The following is a 22508-nucleotide window of genomic DNA, read 5'->3' as shown; positions in this document are numbered from 1 at the left end:
CAAAAGAATGCCCTAATTTAAAAACAGTACAGTTTGAATCTAAAGAAACTTAAGAAAAACATATAGAAAAATTGTCTCAGGTGTAATAATTTACAGTTTTATAGTGTGAAACACTCAGTGCTTTTTTTTTTCATATTAACTCATGGGGAGATTTATGGTCACTGTTTTAGTCTCTATCATAATAGTTATCACCTTTATTTGTAAGTGATGATTGGCTAATAGATGTGATGAGGCTCAGAACTGAAGACAGTCATAAGATTAAGCACGGTCGCAGTAATAATCAAAGAAAATAAAAACTAGCCACTCCCCCATTACTTTTAACCTTTTGGTGAACACCATCTGGTTCAATGAGAGTACATGTTTGTTGAGAGCTCTTGTATGTGGTGTTACATCAACTCATTTAATTCTGGTAGCAACCGTAGCAGGCAGGTGCAATGATACCATCCCCGTTTTACGAAGTCTGTGAGCAGTCGAGGAAGGTAATGGAGCTGAGTTCCAGTGAAACTTGGATTTAAAGCTGGTTATGGAATCCTACTTCCAGAACCACAGTTTATCCACTAATTTGTCTCTAAACATGGGAAAATTCCCAGTACTGTTATGTGGCATTATACCCACTTTTTACATGCCCTGCGCTTTCTTCAATGGTCGTGAGTTGGTGACTCCAATTCCTTTTTTTTTTCTTTGATGGGAAAAAAATGTATTTTTTATATTATTGTTATTATGTTCTTTATTTACATTTCAAATGCTATCCTGAAAGTTCCCTATACCCCACCCCCGCCCCTGCTCCCCTACCCACCCACTCCCACTACTTGCCCCTGGCCTTCCCCTGTGCTGGGTCATATAAAGTTTATAAGACCAAGGGGCCTCTTTTCCAAATGATGGCTGATTAGGCCATCTTCTGCTACATATGCAGCTAGAGACTCAAGCTCAGGGGGTACTGGTTAGTTCATATTGTTGTTGCACCTACAAGGTTGCAGCCCCCTACAACTCCTTGGGTACTTTCTCTAGCTCCTCCATTGAGGGCCCTGTGTTCCATCCAATAGCTGACTGTGAGCATCCACTTCTGTGTTTGCCAGGCACTGGCATAGCCTCACAAGTGGCCACTATATCAGGGTCCCTTCAGCAAAATCTTGCTGGCATGTGCATTAGTATCTGGGTTTGGTGGCTGATGATGGGGTGGATTCCTGGATGGGTTAGTCTCTGGATAGTCCATCCTTTCATCTTAGCTCTAAATTTTGTCTCTGTACCTATATCCTTTCATGGGTATTTTGTTCCTTATTCTAAGGAGGAATGAAGTATCCACACAATGGTCATCCTTCTTGGTTTTCTTGTGTTTTGCAAAATGTATCTTGGGTATTCTAAGTTTCTGGGCTAATATCCTCTTATCAGTGAGTGCATATCTAGTGAGTTCTTTTGTGATTGTGTTACCCCACTAAGGATGATATCCTCCAGATACATCCATTTGCCCAAGAATTTCATAAATTCATTGTTTTTAATAGCTGAGTAGTACTCCATTGTGTAAATGTACCACAGTTTCTGTATCCAAAAGAACCCAGATGTCCCTCAATAGAGGAATGGATACAGAAACTGTGGTACCTTTTTATTTAAGAAAACTATTTATTTACTTCTAATATCTTTATTCTCTGGCAATTCCTTATATATGTACAACATACTTTGATCACCTCTAATGTAAATACTCCCCTTCTCTTAGACTCCCCCAAGATTACTGCCCTCCAGTGGCCATTAGCTGCTGATAGCTTCTTGGTAAAGGATGGAGCTTCCTTCCAGGCTGGAATGTTGATTGCTTTGATCTGGTGCAGGCGACATCATACATCATGAGTGCAGTGGGGCATGCAATGTCTAGAGACAGCAACGTAGCACTTCTCCCCATCCTTGAGCTCTTACATCCCCTCTGACCATAGGAAATGTTCTCTGAGCCTTGTAGAATTTGTTAGTTGATGAAAATATTCCATTTAGAACTGAGTACTCAACAGGTACTTACTCTTAGCACACTGAACAGTTGTAAGTCTCTGCATTAACTACTTCCCAGTGCAAAAAGAAGTTTTTCTAAACAGTGCCAAGAACAGCATTGATCTATGGGTAAAAATGTAAATATTTAGAAAGCAGATACAACATTCCATTTAGTGAAACAACAATACATTTCCTTCTAAGGCCTGTAAGCTCCCAAACCTTGAGCTTTTGATGAGATTTAGAGAACCAGGTACAAATTCTCCCCTTAAATCCCATAAGAAAGTAGTTGACCAACCTCGTAGCCGCCGCGACACTACTGCACCAGTCGATACCTCTATGTTGGTACTGTATTTCCCAGGGGCCAGTGTTGGGTAAGTCCATTGATGACTGTTCTTCTCCGTTGACTACCTGTAAGCGCTAAAGCTAGCCAGAGGGAAGAAGTTCCCAGTCTGTTCTAGCTTGATTTCTACATGGTCTGAAGCCAGAGTGTGTTTGGGTCTCACTCATTATCTAGCTACACTGGGAAGCCAATAGCAATAATTTGTAGGGAGGTATCCCACACACAGCACTGAGATTTTTCATTTAATAGCCCATGTCTTCTTGGGAAAGCATTATCTATTTACACAAAGCACCTCTGCCCAAACCTTTTAAAAACTCTATTTTAAAATTAAGTTTCACATAGGGCCTTTCCATACATCCTTAGTTTTTATTTTTTAAAGTATGACACTCCAACACCATACTACCTCTTCTCAACTTTTTTTGCCCTCAGCAAATGCCAAAATGAAAGTATGAGGTTGCATTTGTACTAATAACCTAGCTGACCATCTTGAGGAATTAAATTTGCTATACCAAACAATGACTACTTAAAAGGATGTTACAGTGTATTATTTGTTAATATGAATGTGTGTATTATACTTGTGTAAAAAACATCAGGCTCTAAAGCACTTCAGCTTGTAGTGTGATCTCATCTTATCTATACATAAATAGCTATGCTAAATATGAAGTATCTAGAAATATTTCTAGACCAGACTGCTGTAGGTTATCATGTCTGGGAACTGGCCTTAAGGATTTTTCATTTCTTTTTTTTTTTTTAACATATTTTTACAGTGTGTATGTGCTATTTTTAAAAATGGCAAAGCATCCTACAAAGGTACTTCTTCTCCCTGTCTCACCACTCACTTTGTGATACATTTAGGTTGCCATGTTTTGATATGGTTTGGGATTTGGGTATGTGAAACGGTTGGATATGGAATTTGAGAAGAAACTCCATGTCACGATAGTGATTTTAAAGTTCCAACTTACAGGCTTTATGATTCCCTCCTCAGAAACTACTCCAGAAACTGAAATGTGCTGTCCCTGGGCGGGCTTGCTTTGAACTGCAGGTCTCCTCTGGAGTTGGCCTCAGATCCTAATCTAAACATGACTCTATGTACAAAAATAGAACTAAAGCATATGGTATTTTATATGCACCGCAGTCAACAAGTGTCATCCATAATTAGGAGTGTTGTTAATCAGAATGCTTCTCTTGGGCTTTTCTCTGGGCCTGGGTTGAAATGCATGATGTAGACCTTTCATCCCCCTGTGTAGCTCAATATGGATCTGGAGTCTACTGATACTAACATGTTTGGTGAGTTTGTTTTCTATTAGAGATTTGACACGTTGACTTAAAAATGGTTTATTTGGCTGTATCCTTTGAAAGTCTCCTTGAAAAGTTAATTATTCATCTGACAGATTTTTAATATCACTCTAGTCTGACAACTTAAATTGCTGTGGTGTTTATGATGAGAGTTATTACTGATTTCCTACAGAAACCTCCAAGCCTGGATGATAGAGAGCTTTTGAACAACAAAGGATTATTATTATTTCGGCATAGAAAAGACACCAGTATGAATTAAGTCTCCAGTTGCTAATTCCCAAGACCAGGGTGCTGTAGTCACAAAATTGGTTTATATTAAACAACAGAAAGGACACTGTGTATTAAAACTCTATATTAAGTCAAATATTCTGGTACATCTTTTGCAAATCCCAGTGAACTACATGATAATAGAAACGTGATGTTTGGGCCACACTCCATGATCTGTATGATGATCTGTAGATGTGGGGTTGGAGACTAGATGGCAGTAGTATACCATACTGTCTGTTGTCATGTCTAGGTGGTGAAGATTCCTTCCATCAATATTTTCTTTGTCCTCAGCCTAATTCCCAGGGGGAAATGCTCCTTATACTTACTTTAAGCTTACTATTTCCACTAGTTTTCTTCCATGCCCCTCTCTGGCTGAGCACCATATTTTGAAAGTCAACTCTACTCCCATCCTTCTTGACATGAGAGACAGACCTTAGTTTTTAGTTTATGGTAGGCTGTCTTAGTCATTGTTTTATTGCAATAAAGAGACACCATGTTCCCAGCAACTCCTTTAGGAGAAAACATTTAATTGGGAACTTGATTACAGTTTCAGAGGCCAGTGACTTTCTTCCTCCAACAAGGCCACACCTCCTAATCCTTCTAATCCTATCAAATAGTTCTACTCCTGGTGACTAAGCATTTAAATATATGGGTATATGGGGGCTATTCTTATTCAAGCTATTGTATTCTACTCCCTGGCTTCTAAAGACTTATAGTCACATCACAATGCAAAATGCATTTAGTCTAATTTCAAAAGTCCCCATCTATTACAGTCTATTACAGTGTGGTTTAAAAGTCTAAAGTTCAAAGTCTCTTCTGAGACTCCTGGTAATTTTTAACTGTAATTCCCTGTAAAAATCAAAATAAATAAACATACTTCCAACATGCAATGGCACAGAATATATATTACCATTCTAAAAGGGGCAAAGGAGAGCACCATGAAGACAGCAAAGCAAAGGACGACCAAAAACCAGGCAGGCAAATGTCAAACCCTGCATCTCCATGTCTAATGTCAAAGCAGTCTTCAGATCTTCAACTTCTTTCAGCTCTGTTGACTACAGCACATTTTATTTATTTATTTATTTTTTGAGTTGGTTCCACATGCCTTTTGCAACTTCCCTTAACAGGTATCCCACAACTCTGGCATCTCCACCATCTTGGGTCTCCAACAGAATCCAGGCTTTTCCTTCACTGCTTTACACGGTGTCCTCTCTGGGCCTACAGGCATGTTCCTGACACATGCCTAGCCTGGCCATCTTTCTTTTAACTATTGAGGGAGATTTCACAACTCCCTTCTTGCATCTTTGACTCTAAAGCTACAAGCATGTGGCCAAAGCTGCCAAGCTCTGTGCTTCAGGGAAGCAGAACTTGGCCCCCCTCTTCCATTACATCTGCATCCTCATTCTGTTGTTCATGGTTTCCTTCACCACTTAAGCTTTCCTTTAAATCCTTTTCACAAATTGTAAGCTCAGCTGGGGTTGGGTCTTGCCCTAAGACACCACTCCCTTATGCCATTTAGCACCAGGATTTTCTTTAAACATTTTATCCTCTTGAGCATTGGACCTAGAACCATTACACTTCCAGTTGTTCCTTTTCTTCCAAAACTGTACATTTTATGTTTCTCCTTATCCCACTTGTTCCTTTTCTTTATAGATCTACCTAACAGTGCCCACTGATAACCATACAATAATAACACTTCACTATTGTGTTCTATCACTTTGCTCTTTTCCTCCCTTCCTTCCTTCCTTCTTCCCTCCCTTCCTTCCTTCCTTCCTTCCTTCCTTCCTTCCTTCCTTCCTTCCTTCCTCCCTCCCTCCCTTCCTTCCTTCCTCTTCTTTTTTTCATAGATAAAGCTGCATTTTTTTTTCCTTTGAGGATGGGCCTTTTGTATCCCAGGCCAGCCTTGAATTCAAGACCTTGCCTCCACCTCCCAAGTCCTTGGGTCACAGGTGCGCTTTCCTTCCAACAGGCTCCATTATCCACAGTTTATTATACTCAGATGTCAGAAAAGCCTTAGGCTCAGCCAGAGTCTTTATTCAAGAACTGAAGGAGTCTGGGGCAAGGGAGGATGTTTACACAAAACAGCACTGGTCCTGAGATACACAATAGTTAGGGCCAAGGACCAGAACCTACTGATCCCTTTTGGAGGGACCAGAACCTAATGGTCCCTTTTGGAGGGGAGGCTTCAGACTTGATCTGTGTCTCAGGGACTCAGGTCTCATTTCTTAGTCAGCCTCTCTCCATCCCTTCGGAAGTTCCGGGAACAGCTGGATAACCACTGGTGGGCTGTCTTGTCTCTTCTAGCTCCAGCATCTTGGTTTCCTAGGCTGAACAAGAAAACAGCAAAATGGCCTTTTTGTCTTTATTCTTCTCAAGATGTATTTTTGAGACTAGAGAATAATTCTCAGCTGGGATGTAGATGAGACATGTTCCAAAAGGGCTCAGGGGACCCTTCCACACTGTGGGGCCCTTCACCTGGGAAAGCCTGGAACAGCCCCTGGTTCCTGATGGCGCTAAGACACAAGGAAGGTGAGGGCCATGGCCCGGTTAGTCTCTTGAGACTTGTCTCTCACTGATCTTACTAGTGCTACGCTAGTGGCGGGAAAGCTTCAGACATCTTCCTGTCTCCAACCCCACAGCACTGCAATTACAGGCATGTGCAGGACCATACCTGGCATTTTATATGGCTCCTAGGGATTCAAACCTGTCTGTGCAGCACCAAGATATCTCCCTGGTCCCATCACTCGGTTTTTATCCTTTAATGTATCTTTTGTTAACTTATGTAAGAATGATAAGCATCGTTCCTGAATCTCAGACATTGAAACTTAGCCTGTGCTTGGCGTTTTCTCTGTGTGAAATGGTGGTTGGGGGGACAGGCAATCCGTGGAGGATCAAGCAAAGAGAACACATGATCTGACTTATATTTGAGTGGGTTCCCTCTGGCTGCTAGGTCAAAGCTAGGCTGCCCCCCCCCCAATAAAACCCTACAGGCAGACAAACCTGCCCTCCCAACACTAATGAGCTATTTGTGTTGCACCTCACGTGCATCCTGTTTATTTTAAAGCCCAAAGTTTAAGAAACAAAGATTGTATCTAATTGTTTGTTGTGTCTTTTGTTGTGTATTACTCCTGTGATGGATCCTGTTAGATTGTGCCTATTGGATCTGGGATGTATGATAGTCAGTCCAAGGTGGCTGGATTATCTGAGGAATGTTGAAGGGCCAGTGTAAGAGGATACATTCCAGGCAGATCCCCCTGCCACCTCTTCTAAAGTACTTCACAACTTGTAGAACTTTTGGAAGAAGACTTTTAGAGGCATAATCAAGAGTTACTATGTTTCAGTAGACGATGTGCTTCTGCTGCCTGCTTCCGGTGCTTTGAGTGGCACTGATGATCGTGCGCCTGAGCACTGGGTTCAATAAAGTTCTGTGAGTTAGAATTACAACTTTAGTATTGAGAGTGTTTGAAATTCACCACCTCCCATCTTTATGCAACTTTACCAAGTATTTCTATATGTACCTTGGTGTTATATATAACAGAAACATGAACACTAAAAATATATATTATGCTTCCTATAAGGGGGGAAAAAGTCAAAGGTTTCAGGCAGATTTGTGAACAGTTTCTCGTGGTAATGCAAGCACTACTTTCCCATTTCTTTTAAAAATTGTTGTAAGCTGTGAGAGTAACACATCTGAAAGATTTTAGACATCTTAAACATTTTATACCCCCACTGAGCCCTCCAGGGACACATTGGCACAGTGTATTTTAATTAATGCTAAGGTTGTTAGTAGGCACTTGGATATTCATTCTATCCCCACTCCTGGCCCACTGTTCTAACAGCTTGGGACATACGCTGTTATGTATATATCTCTTACCTTCAGATTCGCCCAAAAGACTACTGATGTTTTCAGCCTTCATTCCATCATTGCAAACTGCTTCCAAGTCTTTGTGTTCTTTAAAAATAGAATCCTGATTTAGGCTCCCTTTCCACGTCACTAAAGTCCATTCCAAGTGTCACTGTAGAGCCTGTGGAAACTGAAGACTGCCTTTGGCATGCTAGAGGCCAAGAGAGAAGGGGAAAAGGAGGAGGCAGGGAACGTCTACAGTCTTCTGCTCTCTGAGACCATCCTCCAGTAGGCAGAACTAGTAGGATCTAAAGGATTCATGATGTTTGTTCTTGAGACAAGGTTTTCCTGTGCAGAGTGGGCTGGCCTTTTTATATATAATTTTGACATTATTATATAAGTAATCACTTCTCTCTAAGCTCTGGCTCTTACAGTCTTTCTACTCTCTCTTCTTCAATGATCTCTGAGCCATAGGAGCAGGCATTGTATATAGATGTGACATTTAGGAGTAGGGCTCCACAACCTGCTCTCTATCTGTTGCAGAGAAGTGACCTTGATGATGGCCGAAAGCTGTACTTATCTGTGGGTATAAGGAGTTAGCCTGGTCTGGAATTCATAATCTTTCTATCTTGGACTCCCAGGTAGTTGGAATTACAGGCTTGTTCCACCAGACCTACCTTAGATTTTCTGATTAGTATATACTAATTGTAAAAACAAACTTGTTTCAGTGTTGGGTCTGTGATACACAATTGTTATCCTAGAATTCAGGAGCTAGAAGGAGAATAATTAGGAGTTCAAGGTCAGCCTCAGATACTTCTTGAGTTCTACTGTAGCCTGGGCTATGGGAGATCCTGCTTCAGAAAGCCAAAACAAAAGAAAAACAAAGGTAAAACAAAAACCAATAACACTTCTAACAGGGACAACAAAAAACAAAATGAGTTTCTTTTTTCTCCACTTCCTATAGTATTCTTCCTTTACTTAAATAGTCCCACTTCTACTTGTGTGTGTGTGTGTGTGTGTGTGTTTATATTGTTATATGTGTGTAAATATATAATGGATGTATTGAGGCAGAGTGAGGTTTACACTGCCATTGATTTGTCAGTGTGGTACTTACAGATAACCTGTGTTCTCCACATATTTTATATCTAACTGGGTCATTTATAAGGGATCTGTTTGTAAACCACTTAGAAAGGGTAGGTGCTCTGTGAGTTTTTGTTAAAGAAATCCACAGATAACCACCATACCTCTTCTGACACAAGAACCCTTGGAGCATTCTTTATTTGAAGACTTCAAGCTTTGAAGTGGAAGCTAGAGGATAGGATGGGAACTCTGAGACTTGTCCGTCCGTGTCCCTGTCCTCTAGTCTACCCTGGGAAAACCTTCTCTGCAGACTGGATGTCTTCATGTAACAGGATTGCATGGTTACCCCAAAAAGAGATTTGGCTAAAAGGAGTCTTTGTGCCAAATGCATCAAAAAAGACCTTGGGCAGGTTAAGGAATTTATGCTTACTCCCTGACTCTGTCCGAGAGCTCAGGGACACTTTCCTTTTGATAGCTCAGGGACACTTACCTTTTGACTTCAGGGGGACCTCACTGCTGGCAGTGAGCCAGAAGGAAGAGAGCTCTGTTGGACAATACAAGCATCTTCATCATTTAGATCTGTTCTGTGTGGTTCCCTCAGGAGACCCTACCCACCAGTAGCAATTGAGTGCTTGAGATGTGGTTAATACAACCTGTGTTTTCAAGTAAGATAAAAAGTCTTGGGAAATGAAGAACAGAATGTCTCACTAGTAATGGTTTAGATTAATGTTGAAATAATACATTGTATATATCGATTTAAAATAGATTGTTAGTATTTCTCCTTGTTTTATGTTTTTAATATAGTTCTAGAAAATGTGGAGTTACACACATGGATTGCATTGCATTTCCATTAGATTGTGCAGGTTTATGCGAATCCTGCCCCTGTCCTTTGTGTTCTAACCTGGTTTGTATTTAGTCTGACTGTTAGGAAGTAGCCTGTCAAAAGTGTTTTCCCAAGGCCACCAAGTTCCTAGCTTTTCTAGATTATTTTTTGAATCTTAGCCATGACATTTTTTTAATCTCCTGGGAGTCTCTCCTCTTCCGCCTTTAGCATCCCCTCTTTTGTTTATGTCTAGGCCCTGGGAACCAGTCTCCAGGAACATCAGTCTGCTCTGCGCCCAGTTTCGGCTCACCAGTGTCAGCTGTGTTAGCCTGCCTCTCTCACCAGAGACTTCTACTCAAATTCCTTTGCAGTTCCCTGATCAGCTTCCGTGTTCTGAGGAGCCTGAGTTTTCCCTCCCTCCCCGTGCGCTCTTCCTGGTCGCGCCCCCATTTCCCTCCCTTCCAGTGCCTACTTCCCCATCTTCATGCCTCCAACCAGAATTCTCTCCATACTTTTCTCCTAAGGTCCACCTCAAATATTTTGACTCTTTCAATGACATATTTCTTCCTGCCTCTTCAATTTTCTCATCTCCAAACAGAGCTGGTGATGCTCTCAAGCTAATTCACACAATTCCCCGGTCTCACTTTGGATTTGCGCTATCAAGGTGCTTTGGAAAACATACAGCTCTTTGCAAATATGTTACCACAATGCAAGCGCTCTGCAGCGTTTCTTGTCTTTCTTTACACATTTGTTGGGACAGATTGTGCGTATGTGTGAAGTGACATTGGTAGCACACTGAACTCTTTCATATATGAGCTTTTGGCCTTCTTAAAAAAAAAAAAACTCAAGTTCCTAGAAAGTGAGAGCCATACCATATGCTATAGTAAAAGAGATGTTTTGGGGGGAAATCCCTTAGCTTTTTATTGTTTAGCATCCTCCCTGGCCCGATGCTAGGCACATAGTAACGCACACTTGAAATACGGCTTCAGGTTCCCATTAAGGTTGTAAATTCACACATCTCCAGCTCTTTTTACTTTTCTATTGAGATATATCATAAATAATGTGTTCAGGTTGACTTTTTTATTTTTACGTCTTTTCTTGGTACAGTGTGGTTCCATGGGTGGGACACTGGTCTTTTGTTCCTTGTAACCTTGACACCTTCCATGAGGTGGTCAGAATGCATTCTCTTGGTGAGAAAGTCAAGCCTCAGCCTTTATTCCTGGCTTGTGCTCTGAAGAACAGCACTTCCCAGGGGCCTGAGCCCCAGATTTGGGGGTCTTGGTAGATGAGTTCTTCTGTGCTAGCGGGCTGTTCTGTTTCTGATTAGTGCTGTCCTTGGAGAGGGTAAGAGTACTAGCAGCCTGATCTCCCAGTAAGTAATAATTGATGGGGTTTGGGGACAAGAGCATGGGGGGAATTGTGGGAACATGTAAACAGGTCTATTTGGCAAAATTAGAGTAGAATAAAGCTACTAATTATCTTGTTACTGTATTCTACTTTAATTTTACCAAATAGACCTGGTTTACATGTTCCCACAATTAAGTAGAATACAGTAACAAGATAATTAGTAGCAGGCCCCAGTACTTGGGAGCCAGAGGCAGGTGGATTTCTGAGTTCGAGGCCAGCCTGGTCTACAAAGTGAGTTCCAGGACAGCCAGGGCTACACAGAGAAACCCTGTCTCAAAAAAACAAAAAACAAACAAAACAAACAAACAAACAAAATAAAACAAAAAAAGATAATTAGTAGCTAATCTTAATTGAACACATAGTACGTGCTAGACCTTATTTTAAATGCTTTTTTAATACACTAGTTAATTTAGTTCTCTCTAGAGCCCTGGAGACAGGGGTTAATGGCAGTAGGAAAATGGGGGAAGTTAAAATAAACAGTCAGAGATTACAGAGTAAATGTATAGTAGAGATATGACCAAGCTCCAGATATGGGGTGTTAGCATTTAGTCTAGGCTCCACCTCACAGTTACCTGGCAATGGCCAGGTATGCCTGACTCACTATACAAGGGCTGCTTGTCCCCCTCCCCCACTGCCCCTTGCTCTCCTTATGTCCTCTTCCTCTTCCCCTTGTCTCACCATTCCCCTGCCCCCCTCCATGTGCTCATGGCTGGCCTCTACTCTTCTCTTCTTGTTCTTCTTGTTCTTCCTCTCTCTCTCTCTCTCTCTCTCTCTCTCTCTCTCTCTCTCCCTGTCTCTACTCCCCATGCTACCTTCATGTTGCTGCTCCCTCGGGGGAAGGGATGCCTCAGCATGGACCCTCACAGAGACCCCCTTCCCCCACACCTGACTACACGTACACCAAACATATTCCCTCTCTCCTTACTTTTTATAAACACAGTATGGGGCTTTATATCTCATCCCCTGATGCACAATGCTAACCTGCCTTTCTGTTTAAATATAGGTCATGCTAAAACACACAGTTCAGTTGTATGCCCGTGTCTTTTCTTTCCTTTCTAGAGCAGAATCATTGTCAGTAGTTGGTCTGTTGTGTTTTTAAAGCTATGAAAGTTTTGGCCTATTTCTTTAGGAAAATGGTTTTGTTATATACAGCATGCACTTGCTGCTTGCCTGCAGTGTGTTAGGAGTGAATTATTTATAGTCCTTGCTGGAGTTGATGTGGCACTTGACTCGCTGAATTTATAAAGAAATTATGGCTTGCTGCAATCCACTCACATGACCGTGGGTGAGAAGCTGACTCATGGCTTAGGTTCCATGGGTCAGATAACTGCCCACTAGTCATGGGGTATGTAACAATGCTGGCTTCCTGTGTGGACCATGCAAGGAAACAGAAGTATGAACTCGATGAACAAGGACACGGACTTAATGCCATTGACCTAGAGAAACTGGCTTGCGTTTTCATTTTTATTTCTGTCCTTTTCACACAGAATTTCTTGCCTAGCAATCCAAGTTACTTTACATTTGTTTATTTATCATCTGCTGAGCCATCTCACTGCCAAGTTATTTTTGATTTAAGGAATAGTGCTAAAAGCATGAGATCAACTTCATGGCAGAAATTACTTGAATTTATTTGCAAGTGCAAGAGCTGTATTCATGGGAACATGAGCACCGTGATGGCCAGTCATGGTCATCAACTTGACACACCTGGGAAGAGGGAACTGTCTTAGTTATGGGTTCTGTTGCTGCAAGGAAACACCATGACCAAAAGCAAGTTGGGTAGGAAAGGGTTAATTTGGCTAAGCTTCTACATTGTAGTCCATCATTGGAGGAAGGCAGGACAGGAACACAGCAGGGCAGGAGCCTGGATGCAGGAGCTGATTCAGAGATGAAGGGTTTGTTCCTCCTGGCTTTCTCAGCCTGCTTTCTTAACCCTAGGACCACCAGCCTAGGGATAGCTCCACCCACAGTGGTGGGGGCTCTTCCCCATCAATTACTAATTAAGAAAATGCCCTACATCTGGATCTTATGGAGGAAATTTCTCAAGTGAGGTTCCTTCCTTTCAGATGACTCTAGCTTGTGTCACGTTAACAAAATCTAGCCGTGACAGGACTCTAAATTGAAAAATTGCTTCCATAAAATTGTTTTTTGGGGCATTTTCTTGGTAACTAATTGATACAGAAGAGCCAAGTACACTATGGGCAGCTACACCCCTAGGCAGATTGACCTGTGCTTTATGTCATATAAGAAGAACAAGAACAACATGAGCCAGGGAGCAAGCTAGTAGCCAGCATCTCTCCCTGGCCCTGATCCATTCAGTTTCTGCCTCCACATTCTTGCTTGAGTTCCTATCTCGGCTTCCCTTGATGATGGATTGAAACTTGTAAGCTGAAATGAACCCTTTCCTTCCCTCGTCACTTTTTGTCATGGTGTGGTGTTATCATCACAACAGAACGCCATCAAAATGGGCATTTCACCCAGACTATGAAATGGATAGAGAAATGGGAAAAGTTGGGGAGCCCTTTCATCCCCTTTCTTGGCGTGCAGTCACTGTGATAGAAATAGGACACTGGAGAGTAACTAGTTTGCTTTTAAGTGGAATCTCATGCTAACTTTTCAGGAGTCAGTATGTTAACCTCAAATGAAATATTTGAAAGATTGCAACAGTTTGATTGCACAGAATAAGTGTTAAAGCCCGCAAAGCCTGTTTCTGTTTGGAAAGCAGTGTGGGAGAAAAGCAGATTTACTCTATTATTCACTCTGAGTGAGGTAATGTGAACCCATGGGCAAGGGGGAGTTAATTACCAGGAGACACAACCTCACAGACACTGGGCAAAAGGACAAATGTCTTAGAGTCTCACGAGCAGCTAGCAGTACAGAAACAGGAGACTCACCATGAGCAAGTGAGGCTGGATGCAAGGCCCAACAGGGGGAGTCTGTTCCTTTCTGGAAACCACATGAGAGCCAAAGGCAAGCACCCACCATGATCCAGGCGACAGGAAGAGTTTGTGCCATTGGGACCTTCAGGGTGACAAGCAGAGGGCTCAGAAGAGAGCGTGGAGACATGAGTCATGCCACAGAGTGGGGTAAAGATGCTTGCCTTTCTTCATCAGTCCAGTTAACAGATACGGATCCCACTTGCTGTATTCCCAATGCCACTGTAGACACTGGGGGTAAAATAGTGACAAAGCATGAGAATTGCGGCTTTTGTGAAACCTCTGTTTGTATTAAGGGAAATGGACAATGGCTAGGTGCGTGATCATATGGCAAATCAGACTTTACAGAGAAACATAAAGACTTACCTCCAGGATGTTGCCATTCTGGATATAATGCCCCCTCCTCTCTGTATTTAAGTGCAGAGGCGACGTTTGAGCAAGCTCTTGAAAACGTTGCCAGCGAGCTACGTTCCTCATGGCAAGGGGACTGAACAGTGAGCAGGACATCAGTAGCATTCATCATCTGCATTTAGCATGTATCTTGCTGGTTGAAAATTTAATTACAGAAGGAGATAAATAGCACGTGTGGGATAGAGAAAGTGGGGGAGAGAGTGGTGGGATATGTGGGGGGAATGCATCGATCTAAGAGGGATGCTAGAAAAGTCCCTCCATTTTACTTTCTTGGAAAAGCTGTGCCAAGGGAAACCAGGGGCCAGAGGTGACAGCTTGGCCATCTTGTGATCTCTGTCCTAGAAGTTATTTCTGATATTATCAGGTGACTGTAGGATGGTGTCTTTTATTTCCACAGTAGATTATTGTATGCCAAGGCTTTAATAAACGCTCTTTCAGGCTTTATACCTGGGATGTTTAATACTAACCCCTCACCTTTTGGCACTGATGTTTTATGCTTGTTGGTCTCTTGCAGCTTTGTAGGAAAACAACCTCAGCGAGGCAGACAAGATGGCTAGCTCAGCCCGGGAGCATTTGCTTTTTGTGCGGCGTCGAAATCCACAGATGCGGTACACACTGAGCCCAGAGAACCTCCAGAGCCTGGCAGCCCAGAACTCAATGCCCGAGAACATGGCCCTGCAGCGGGCCAACAGTGACACGGATCTGGTGACTTCTGAGAGCCGCTCCAGTCTGACTGCCAGCATGTACGAATACACCCTGGGGCAAGCCCAGAACCTCATTATCTTCTGGGACATCAAGGAAGAGGTTGACCCCAGTGATTGGATAGGACTCTATCACATAGGTGAGTCTGGGTGAAGACCTGCATGTGGCTCAGCATGACTTTTAACTCTGAGACAGTAATGTTCTGTGTTTTCTGCTGCCATAAAAAAGGAAGAAAAGGTTTTCATACACAAGTAGCCAAAGCAGCTTTGGGGCACATTCTTTGTTCCTTGGGAGGAAAGGCAATTGTTCCTTTACTTGCATGCATCTTGTGGTTCTATTTCTACCAAATTAAACGTCAGCCCCTGTGGACACCGATGGATTTTTCTCTTCCATTTCCTGCTGTTCTTGAGACACAGTCATGACTTGGAAGGGGGGGGGTTGTTAACACCTATGAACACTGTTAAACTGATAGGAAAACAGTTTGCGCTCTCTACAGGTTGATTTTACTTAAAACAATCTGCAGCTTGGGGTATCGTTTTATGAATGGGAAATATTACCTATTTGTTTTGATAAAACAGTTCCAGCTTTTTTAAACTATATTCAAATCTGTTATTCATATGTGAATGAATGATGAATGAAATATCCCAGAAAATAGAAGTTAGTTATTATTTGAGTGCAAATTCCAAACCTACCAATTAATCTTCTTTTCCTCCTCCTCCTCCTCCTCCTCCTCCTCCTCCTCCTCTTCCTCTTCCTCTTCCTCTTCCTCTTCTTCTTCTTCTTCTTCTTCTTCTTCTTCTTCTTCTTCTTCTTCTTCTTCTTCTTTTCTGTTTTTAGAGGCAGGGTTTCTCTGTGTAGCCCTGGCTGTCCTAGAACTCACTCTGTAGACCAGGCTGGCCTCAAACTCAGAAATTCGCCTGCTTCTGCTTCCCAAGTGCTGGGATTAAAGGTGTACGCCACCACTGCCAGGCCCAATTAATCTTAAATACATTTTAATTCTAACATAATAATAAAATCCAGCATTACTCAAAGTTGGAAAATTTTGTCTCTGAGTGAAGGAAATTATTTTAAAATTGATTCCTGATATTGATTTCACTGTAAGTTACAAGTCAAGCATCTTGTTTTGGTTGTGTAAGGAGTAAACAAGGGGTCCTGTGTGGTGGCCTTACTACTAAGGCTTCCTTCCCAGGGAGGGCTCATTTGCCCCCTAGAGGACACTTGGCAGTGTGGGGAGACATTTTTCATCCCTGTAGTGGAATGAGAAGAACAGGGTCCTTCACAGCATTGCATGGACAGCCGAGCTCCATCTGTCCCAGGAGTCCCCTGGTCCCACTTTGAAAACCCTGGTTTAAGGCAAACCTGCATCTTTGCTGAACTTTTGTTAGAATGTTAAGCCCACTGAAACTGGGGTTCTTTGTGAACTGAGAATTTTCTTTTGAAAGAAAAATATGGGTTTTGTAACTTTGTAACTGTAAATGATTAACCAAGCTGGATAGTAAAAAAAAAAAAAAAAATCCAGAATAGAAAAAATTTCAATGAATTAGTAACTTCCCCCCCCCCCTTATGATAACAAAAAGAGTGATGGGCAAACGTCTCTAAAGTTGTTTATTTTCTTTGGGTGTATTTAACTATATAGTCAAAGTGTGGAGGGCATGCAATTTAAAGTCCTTGTTCATGTTGTTATGACCGTAAAAGAGCGTAGAGTTTGAAGGATGTCAGTCTCCCTTTGGGCTCCATAAAACTTCTGTTTTCACTTTTCTTGTAAATTTTTTTTTTTTACATTTTAGATATTTTAAGCAAAAAAACTTTAAGTCTTCCTATGACATTACAAATAGAATATGGTGGTTTAAAATGTTTTATATGATGTTTCTTGGAAAAATAATTAATTTTTATTTTCTCATATAAGATTAAGTTTACATATGTGAATGACTTAGGGTGCTAGCATCACGTGGGCATTAACTCGGATTGTTTACTATTTTCTCATACTTTCTTATTGTTCATCCCCTCAAACTGTTACATTTTCCTGTCTAATCAGGATAAGTAAAGACCAAAAGCACAGTGGCCACAGGTCTCATGTTCTGTGCGTTGCCTGCTGAGGAAGGAGTTTGTGTCAGTTTCCTAAGCTAGGAAAGCAAGAGTGGGAAGTGACTCTCTTACAAGTGTTAGCTCTTCTTCAGGAAGCTTCTATCCCTTCTCACATAAATCACCACCGATCTTTACATTAGTTTCCATCCGTGTGACTATGACACATTTATATGTAAATTTTATTTTAGTTATGTTGGCTGGACTATGTGAAGTTTATGTTAATGATTTTGATGAATTTGGGAAACTTTGCCACTTTTTCCTTTTCTTTCTTTCCTTCCCTTTCTTTCTTTCTTTCTTTCTTTCTTTCTTTCTTTCTTTCTTTCTTTCTTTCTTTCTTTCTTTCTTTCTTTCTTTCTTTCTTTCTTTCTTTCTTTCTTGACAGTGTTTCTCTGTGCATTCCTGGAACTCTGTAGACCACACTAAGCCTCACAGAGATCTGGTTCCTCTGCCACTTGAGTGCTGGCATCAAAGGCATGTGCCGCCATTGTCTGACTTCATTTTTTCTTCCTGTGTGTGTGTGTGTTTTAACTATTCCTACTTTTTACTGCAACCTATATTATTTCACATTGTTCTACAGGTATTTGTGGTTTTGATCCATTTTTCATAGATCTCTTTTCTTCATAATATTCACATTACCTAGTTTCTTCTTATCCATCTTCCTCCTCCTCCTTTTCCTCCTTCACATAGACACACAGAGACATGTGTGCACACACACATGCACACACGCGGGTATTAGAAACAGGGTCTTTTGTGTCCTAAGTTGCCTGACATTGCTGTGTAGCTGAAGATGACCTTGAATTCCTGATTCTTTTCCATTCACCTCCCTTCCCAAGTGCTGAGGTAATAGGAGTGGACCACCACACTGGCTCTAGTCATCCTTGAGTTTATTAGCCCTTTCCCCATTTTCTTTATTCTGTGTCAGACCCACTTGGTGGATTTTAAACTTTCAGGTAGTTTACTTTTTAACTTCTAGAATTCTCGTAGATCACTGGCAGGAAATAGTAGCAAGAAGCAGTTATCTCTAACTCTCAAGGGGTACGCTAACACAAACGAGGACTTAAATGAAAATGCTTAGTCAGTCTGCCACATCAGTAGCATTAAATGTAACTTATTTCTGGAGTCACAAGGCCACTGCTGCATTTGAAAAGAGGGAGGAGCGATTTGGTGTACCTGGGTCTTCAAACGGAGTGGACAGAGACCTGGCTTTAAGCAGAGTTAGCCATTACTTTTCAAGGGTAGAAAGGCTCTTTCCCTCCGTACTTCTCAGGGAAAGGAGGCGAGCGTTGGCATTCCACAGGAAAGGGATAAGAGGCATGCCAGTACACTTTAACGGATAGCTGCTTCCTACTCTTCTCTCCCTGCTTCCAGGACGGGCGTCCTGACGGAGTCAGAAAGGATGGCAGCAAGTACTGGACTTCAGAGCATCCTTCTCAGACTCAGGAAGAGTGTTGCTGTCTATGCTAATCCAATTTTGAATGGTCAGGAAAGGGTGTATACATCGCTTCTTGCCACTGAGATATGAGAAGACTTTGGGAGAATTTTGCATTCTAATGAGTAAACACAACTTAATAAAAGCAGTGCTTCATTTTTCTTTTATTTAATTGGTTATTTTACTTATGAAATAATTAATAATAGAATTAAATTATTTCTTCCTTTCCTCCCTCCAAAATCCTCCTCGCTCTTTTTTTAAATTCATGGCTTCTTTTTTCATTAATTGTTGTTGTAAGCATACATGCGTAGATATATATATATATATATTTAATATTATCTGTTCAGTCTGCATAATGTTACTTATATGTGTTGCTGTATGTGATTAATGATACTTAAATTGCCGATTTTCTGGATTCCTGAATAAAAGACACACACACACACACACACACAGCCTTACATTTAATATGCCTTAGTCAGCTCAGTGGTCGGGCATTTCCAAACCTCCCCACACATAACACACTTCTGATAACACCTCTGATATCCCTGAATTGTTACTTACTAAAACCTATATTCCATCCTGGCCACCCTGGACCCAGGCCTGCAGCTCTCCTAGGCCATGACCCCTGACTTTTACATGATGGCTGTCTCTCTGTCCTGCACTTCTCAGGCCTGATCTTTCTGCTTTCCCAACATGGCAGTTCTTCCTTTCTTCTCCTTCTTCTTCTTGCCTGAGAACCCTAAAGTCCCACCTCTGTCTCTCTGCCCAGCCATTGGCCCGAAAGCAGCTTTATTTACAAATCACAACCAGCTGAGGGCAGGGGCCCTCAGCATCCTACATACGAATTCTCGTGCAATTTTGGGACCCCAAATAACCTAAGACAGCATTGAGCCAAATCTACAACATAGGTGTATGTTTCCAGGGCTGTTCATTTGGTAATAACCAATTGATAACCAATTGATCCGCTCTTACTCAGAGAGGCTATTTCTCTCATTCTCAGCATTTCTTAGTTGCTTGTAATTCTTTCTATCAGGTTGAGAGTTGGTGGATGTCCTTCCTTGTTCAGCTCATGTTAGGCAGACATGTCAGTGAGACTTTATGTGTGCATGTTACTAGAAGACAGAGTCTCACAGCAGACTCCCGCATCCTCTGGCTCTTACTGCCTTTCTGTCCCCTCCTCTGTAATGTCCCCTGAGCCTTACATCTGAGGGTTGGTTTGTAGATTTACCCGTTGGGACTGGGCTCTATGTTTGCTTGGTTGTGGCTTTCTATGATAGTCTCTATCTGTTGAACAGAGAAGTCTGCTTGATGAGGGGCAAGAACTTTACTTATCTGTGGGTACAAGGAGAAATATATGGAATGTAGCTGGATACTATACGCTGGTCTAGTAATTTGGTGGTTAGTTTCTCCTCCATTGTCCATGTCTTCAGTATGCCTGGGTAGTTGGCTAGGTTTTCAGTCCAGGCATGGTTTCCCTCTTGTTACATAGGTCTTATGTCTAATTAGACAGTTGTTAAGTACAGCCAAGGTATGGGTGCCCACTACTCCACCCTTAGGTATTCATGCCATGCCAGGCACTGATGTAATAATATGCATCATAGCTGGTAGGACTATTAGCTACTTCCCTCATTTGGAAATTCTCATAGTAACTTCTGGTACAGTGAAAAATAGCTCACAGGAGGAGGCTTTTAGATCAGTTCCAGCTCAGGGGCCTCTGGGTTCTGAGTCCAAAGTGCATATCAAATACAGGGACTTACCTTCTATCTGTGGCGGTGGGTGGGTCAACCAAAGGAAATAATGTTTTAGGAATCTCATGGACAATCCTGATCTATTACTCAAAAGAAGACCCTTTTTTCAAGATTAAAGGGAAAATTGTATATTTGGTGCATATATATATATATATATATATATATATATATATATATATATATTAGTACATATGCATGTACATGGCAGGATGTACATATAATACTTTCTCAATAATACAAATAATTTTAAGTTATGTTTTAAAAGTAACTAAAAGCAGATCTTAATTATTTTACTGTAAAAATATCTTTATTTGAATAAAGATTAGGTACTTAGCTTGATTTAGCTTCTGTCATGGAAGCATACATAAAGATAATAGTCACACACCCCCTCACTGCAATCGGCAAAGAGCAAGTCAGAAGGGTCAAGGATAGCACAGGGAGACCCGCAGAGTCAACTAAACTACCACGGGGGCTCACGGAGCCTGAGCCACCAACCAGGGAGCATGCCAGAGCTGGACCTAGATCCCGCTACACATTTGTAGCAAATGGACAGCTTGGTCCTCATGTCGGTCCCCTCACAGATGGAACAGGGGCTGTTTCTGACTCTGTTCCCTGCCATTGGATCCCCTTCCCCACTACTTGGACTGCCTGGTTGGACCTCAGTGGAAGAGGATATGCCTAGACCTACAGGAACTAGATGTCCCAGAGTGGGGTGGTACCCAAGGGGGTCTCCACTTCTCCTCACAATAGGGGGGATTTGTAAGGGTGGGACTGGGAATAGAGGAGGGCTGTGATCGGGATGTAAAGTGAATAAAAAAATAAAATAATTCTTCTAATTTTTTTTTTTTAAAGCGGCTAGTGTTAGGACTTTTGTTAGATAGTGTTTGGCTCTTGGAGGGAACATTGTTAGGCCAGATGAGAAAATCTTGTTAAAACTATGTATCTATATATAGAGACTCAGATGTATTATAAATATATTTTAAGTAGTTAATAGAATGATTTCCTGTGACTTTTTCAGACATCCTTGCTGTTGCTTTTGTTTAAACTATCTAGGTATCTCTATACACAGACTTGCATGTATTATAAATTCATTTTAAGTAGGTGGATGGTAGACTGATTCCTTGTGACTTTTTCACTGCTGGTATTTTACTTTTCTCCCTCCTTCTGCATCCCTCCCCTCCCCTCCCTAGTTAGAGACCCCCCTTTTCCCCATTTCCCTAATGAGATCATTTGTATCCTGCTGTTCCCCTCTTTCTCGCTCCCCACTTCCCTATCCTGGCCATGGTCCCTTTTTACTTTCCTGGTTTCTGTAGTTAGTTACGCCAAGATATGTACTCACAACTGAAGATTCAGAGCTAGAGCCTCTGATGAGAGAGATCCTGTGATGTTTGTCTCTCTGGGTCTGCTCAACCTCACTCCATATGATCTTTTCTCATTTCATCCATTTACTTGCAAAGTTCATGACTCCATTTTTCTTTACAGTTAAATAGTATTCCATAAATTACATGTGCCGCATTTTCATCAGCCAATCATTCTGAAGGAAGGTTATTTGGAGTGTCTCCGTTTCCTAGCTATTGTGGATAGAGGAGCAGTGATCAGGCTGAGCCAGAATCTGTGGAGCAGGATGCTGAGTCCCCTGGGCAGGCGCCAAGGAGTGGTACAGCTGGGTCATACGGAAGATTTATTTTTAGCTTTCTGAGAACTCTCCATACTTATTTCTACCATGGCTGCACACACTTGTAATCCTCAGCATTGAGTGATAATTCTCCTTTACCCACAATCCCTCCATCATTTGTTGTCAGTTGTTTTGTTGATATTTGCCATTCTGAATGGGGGAAGATGACATCTCAAAGATGTTTTGATTTGCATTTCCCTAATTGCTAGGGAATATGAGCATTTTTTTGAGATAGATCTTAGCCATTTTGCCCTCATTACAGAATTCTCTATTCAGGTCCCAGGCTCATTTTTAAAATAGGCCCTTTGTTTTTTAACTGTTTGTTTTTGTGGGTATGTTCTTTGTTTATTAAGGATATTAATCCTCTGTCTGATGTACAGCTGGCAAAGATTTTCTCCCACTTTGAGGGCTTCTCCCTTACCTGGTTGATTGTTTATTTAGCTGTTTTTATTTTTGTGAAGTCTTGTTGAACGGTTGCATTAATTCCTTGACAAATG

At 41.6% G+C, this 22508-nt stretch overlaps 1 protein-coding gene across 2 annotated transcripts in view; it reads left to right on the top strand.

Moving 5' to 3' along the window:
* Hecw2 (HECT, C2 and WW domain containing E3 ubiquitin protein ligase 2) overlaps positions 1 to 22508 on the top strand; it is a 373974-nt gene that overhangs the window by 132371 nt on the left and 219095 nt on the right. For both annotated transcript variants that reach the window (XM_029538487.1, XM_021197433.2), the window contains exon 2: positions 14887 to 15213. In XM_029538487.1, the coding sequence (XP_029394347.1) occupies positions 14922 to 15213 (292 nt within the window). In that variant the 5' untranslated portion in view covers positions 14887 to 14921. The remainder of the gene's footprint in view (positions 1 to 14886; positions 15214 to 22508) is intronic.

The sequence above is a fragment of the Mus pahari genome, chromosome 5 (genome assembly GCF_900095145.1).
Source record: "Mus pahari chromosome 5, PAHARI_EIJ_v1.1, whole genome shotgun sequence".
Lineage (NCBI taxonomy): Eukaryota > Metazoa > Chordata > Mammalia > Rodentia > Muridae > Mus > Mus pahari.
This window is presented reverse-complemented; position numbering and strand designations above follow the sequence as displayed.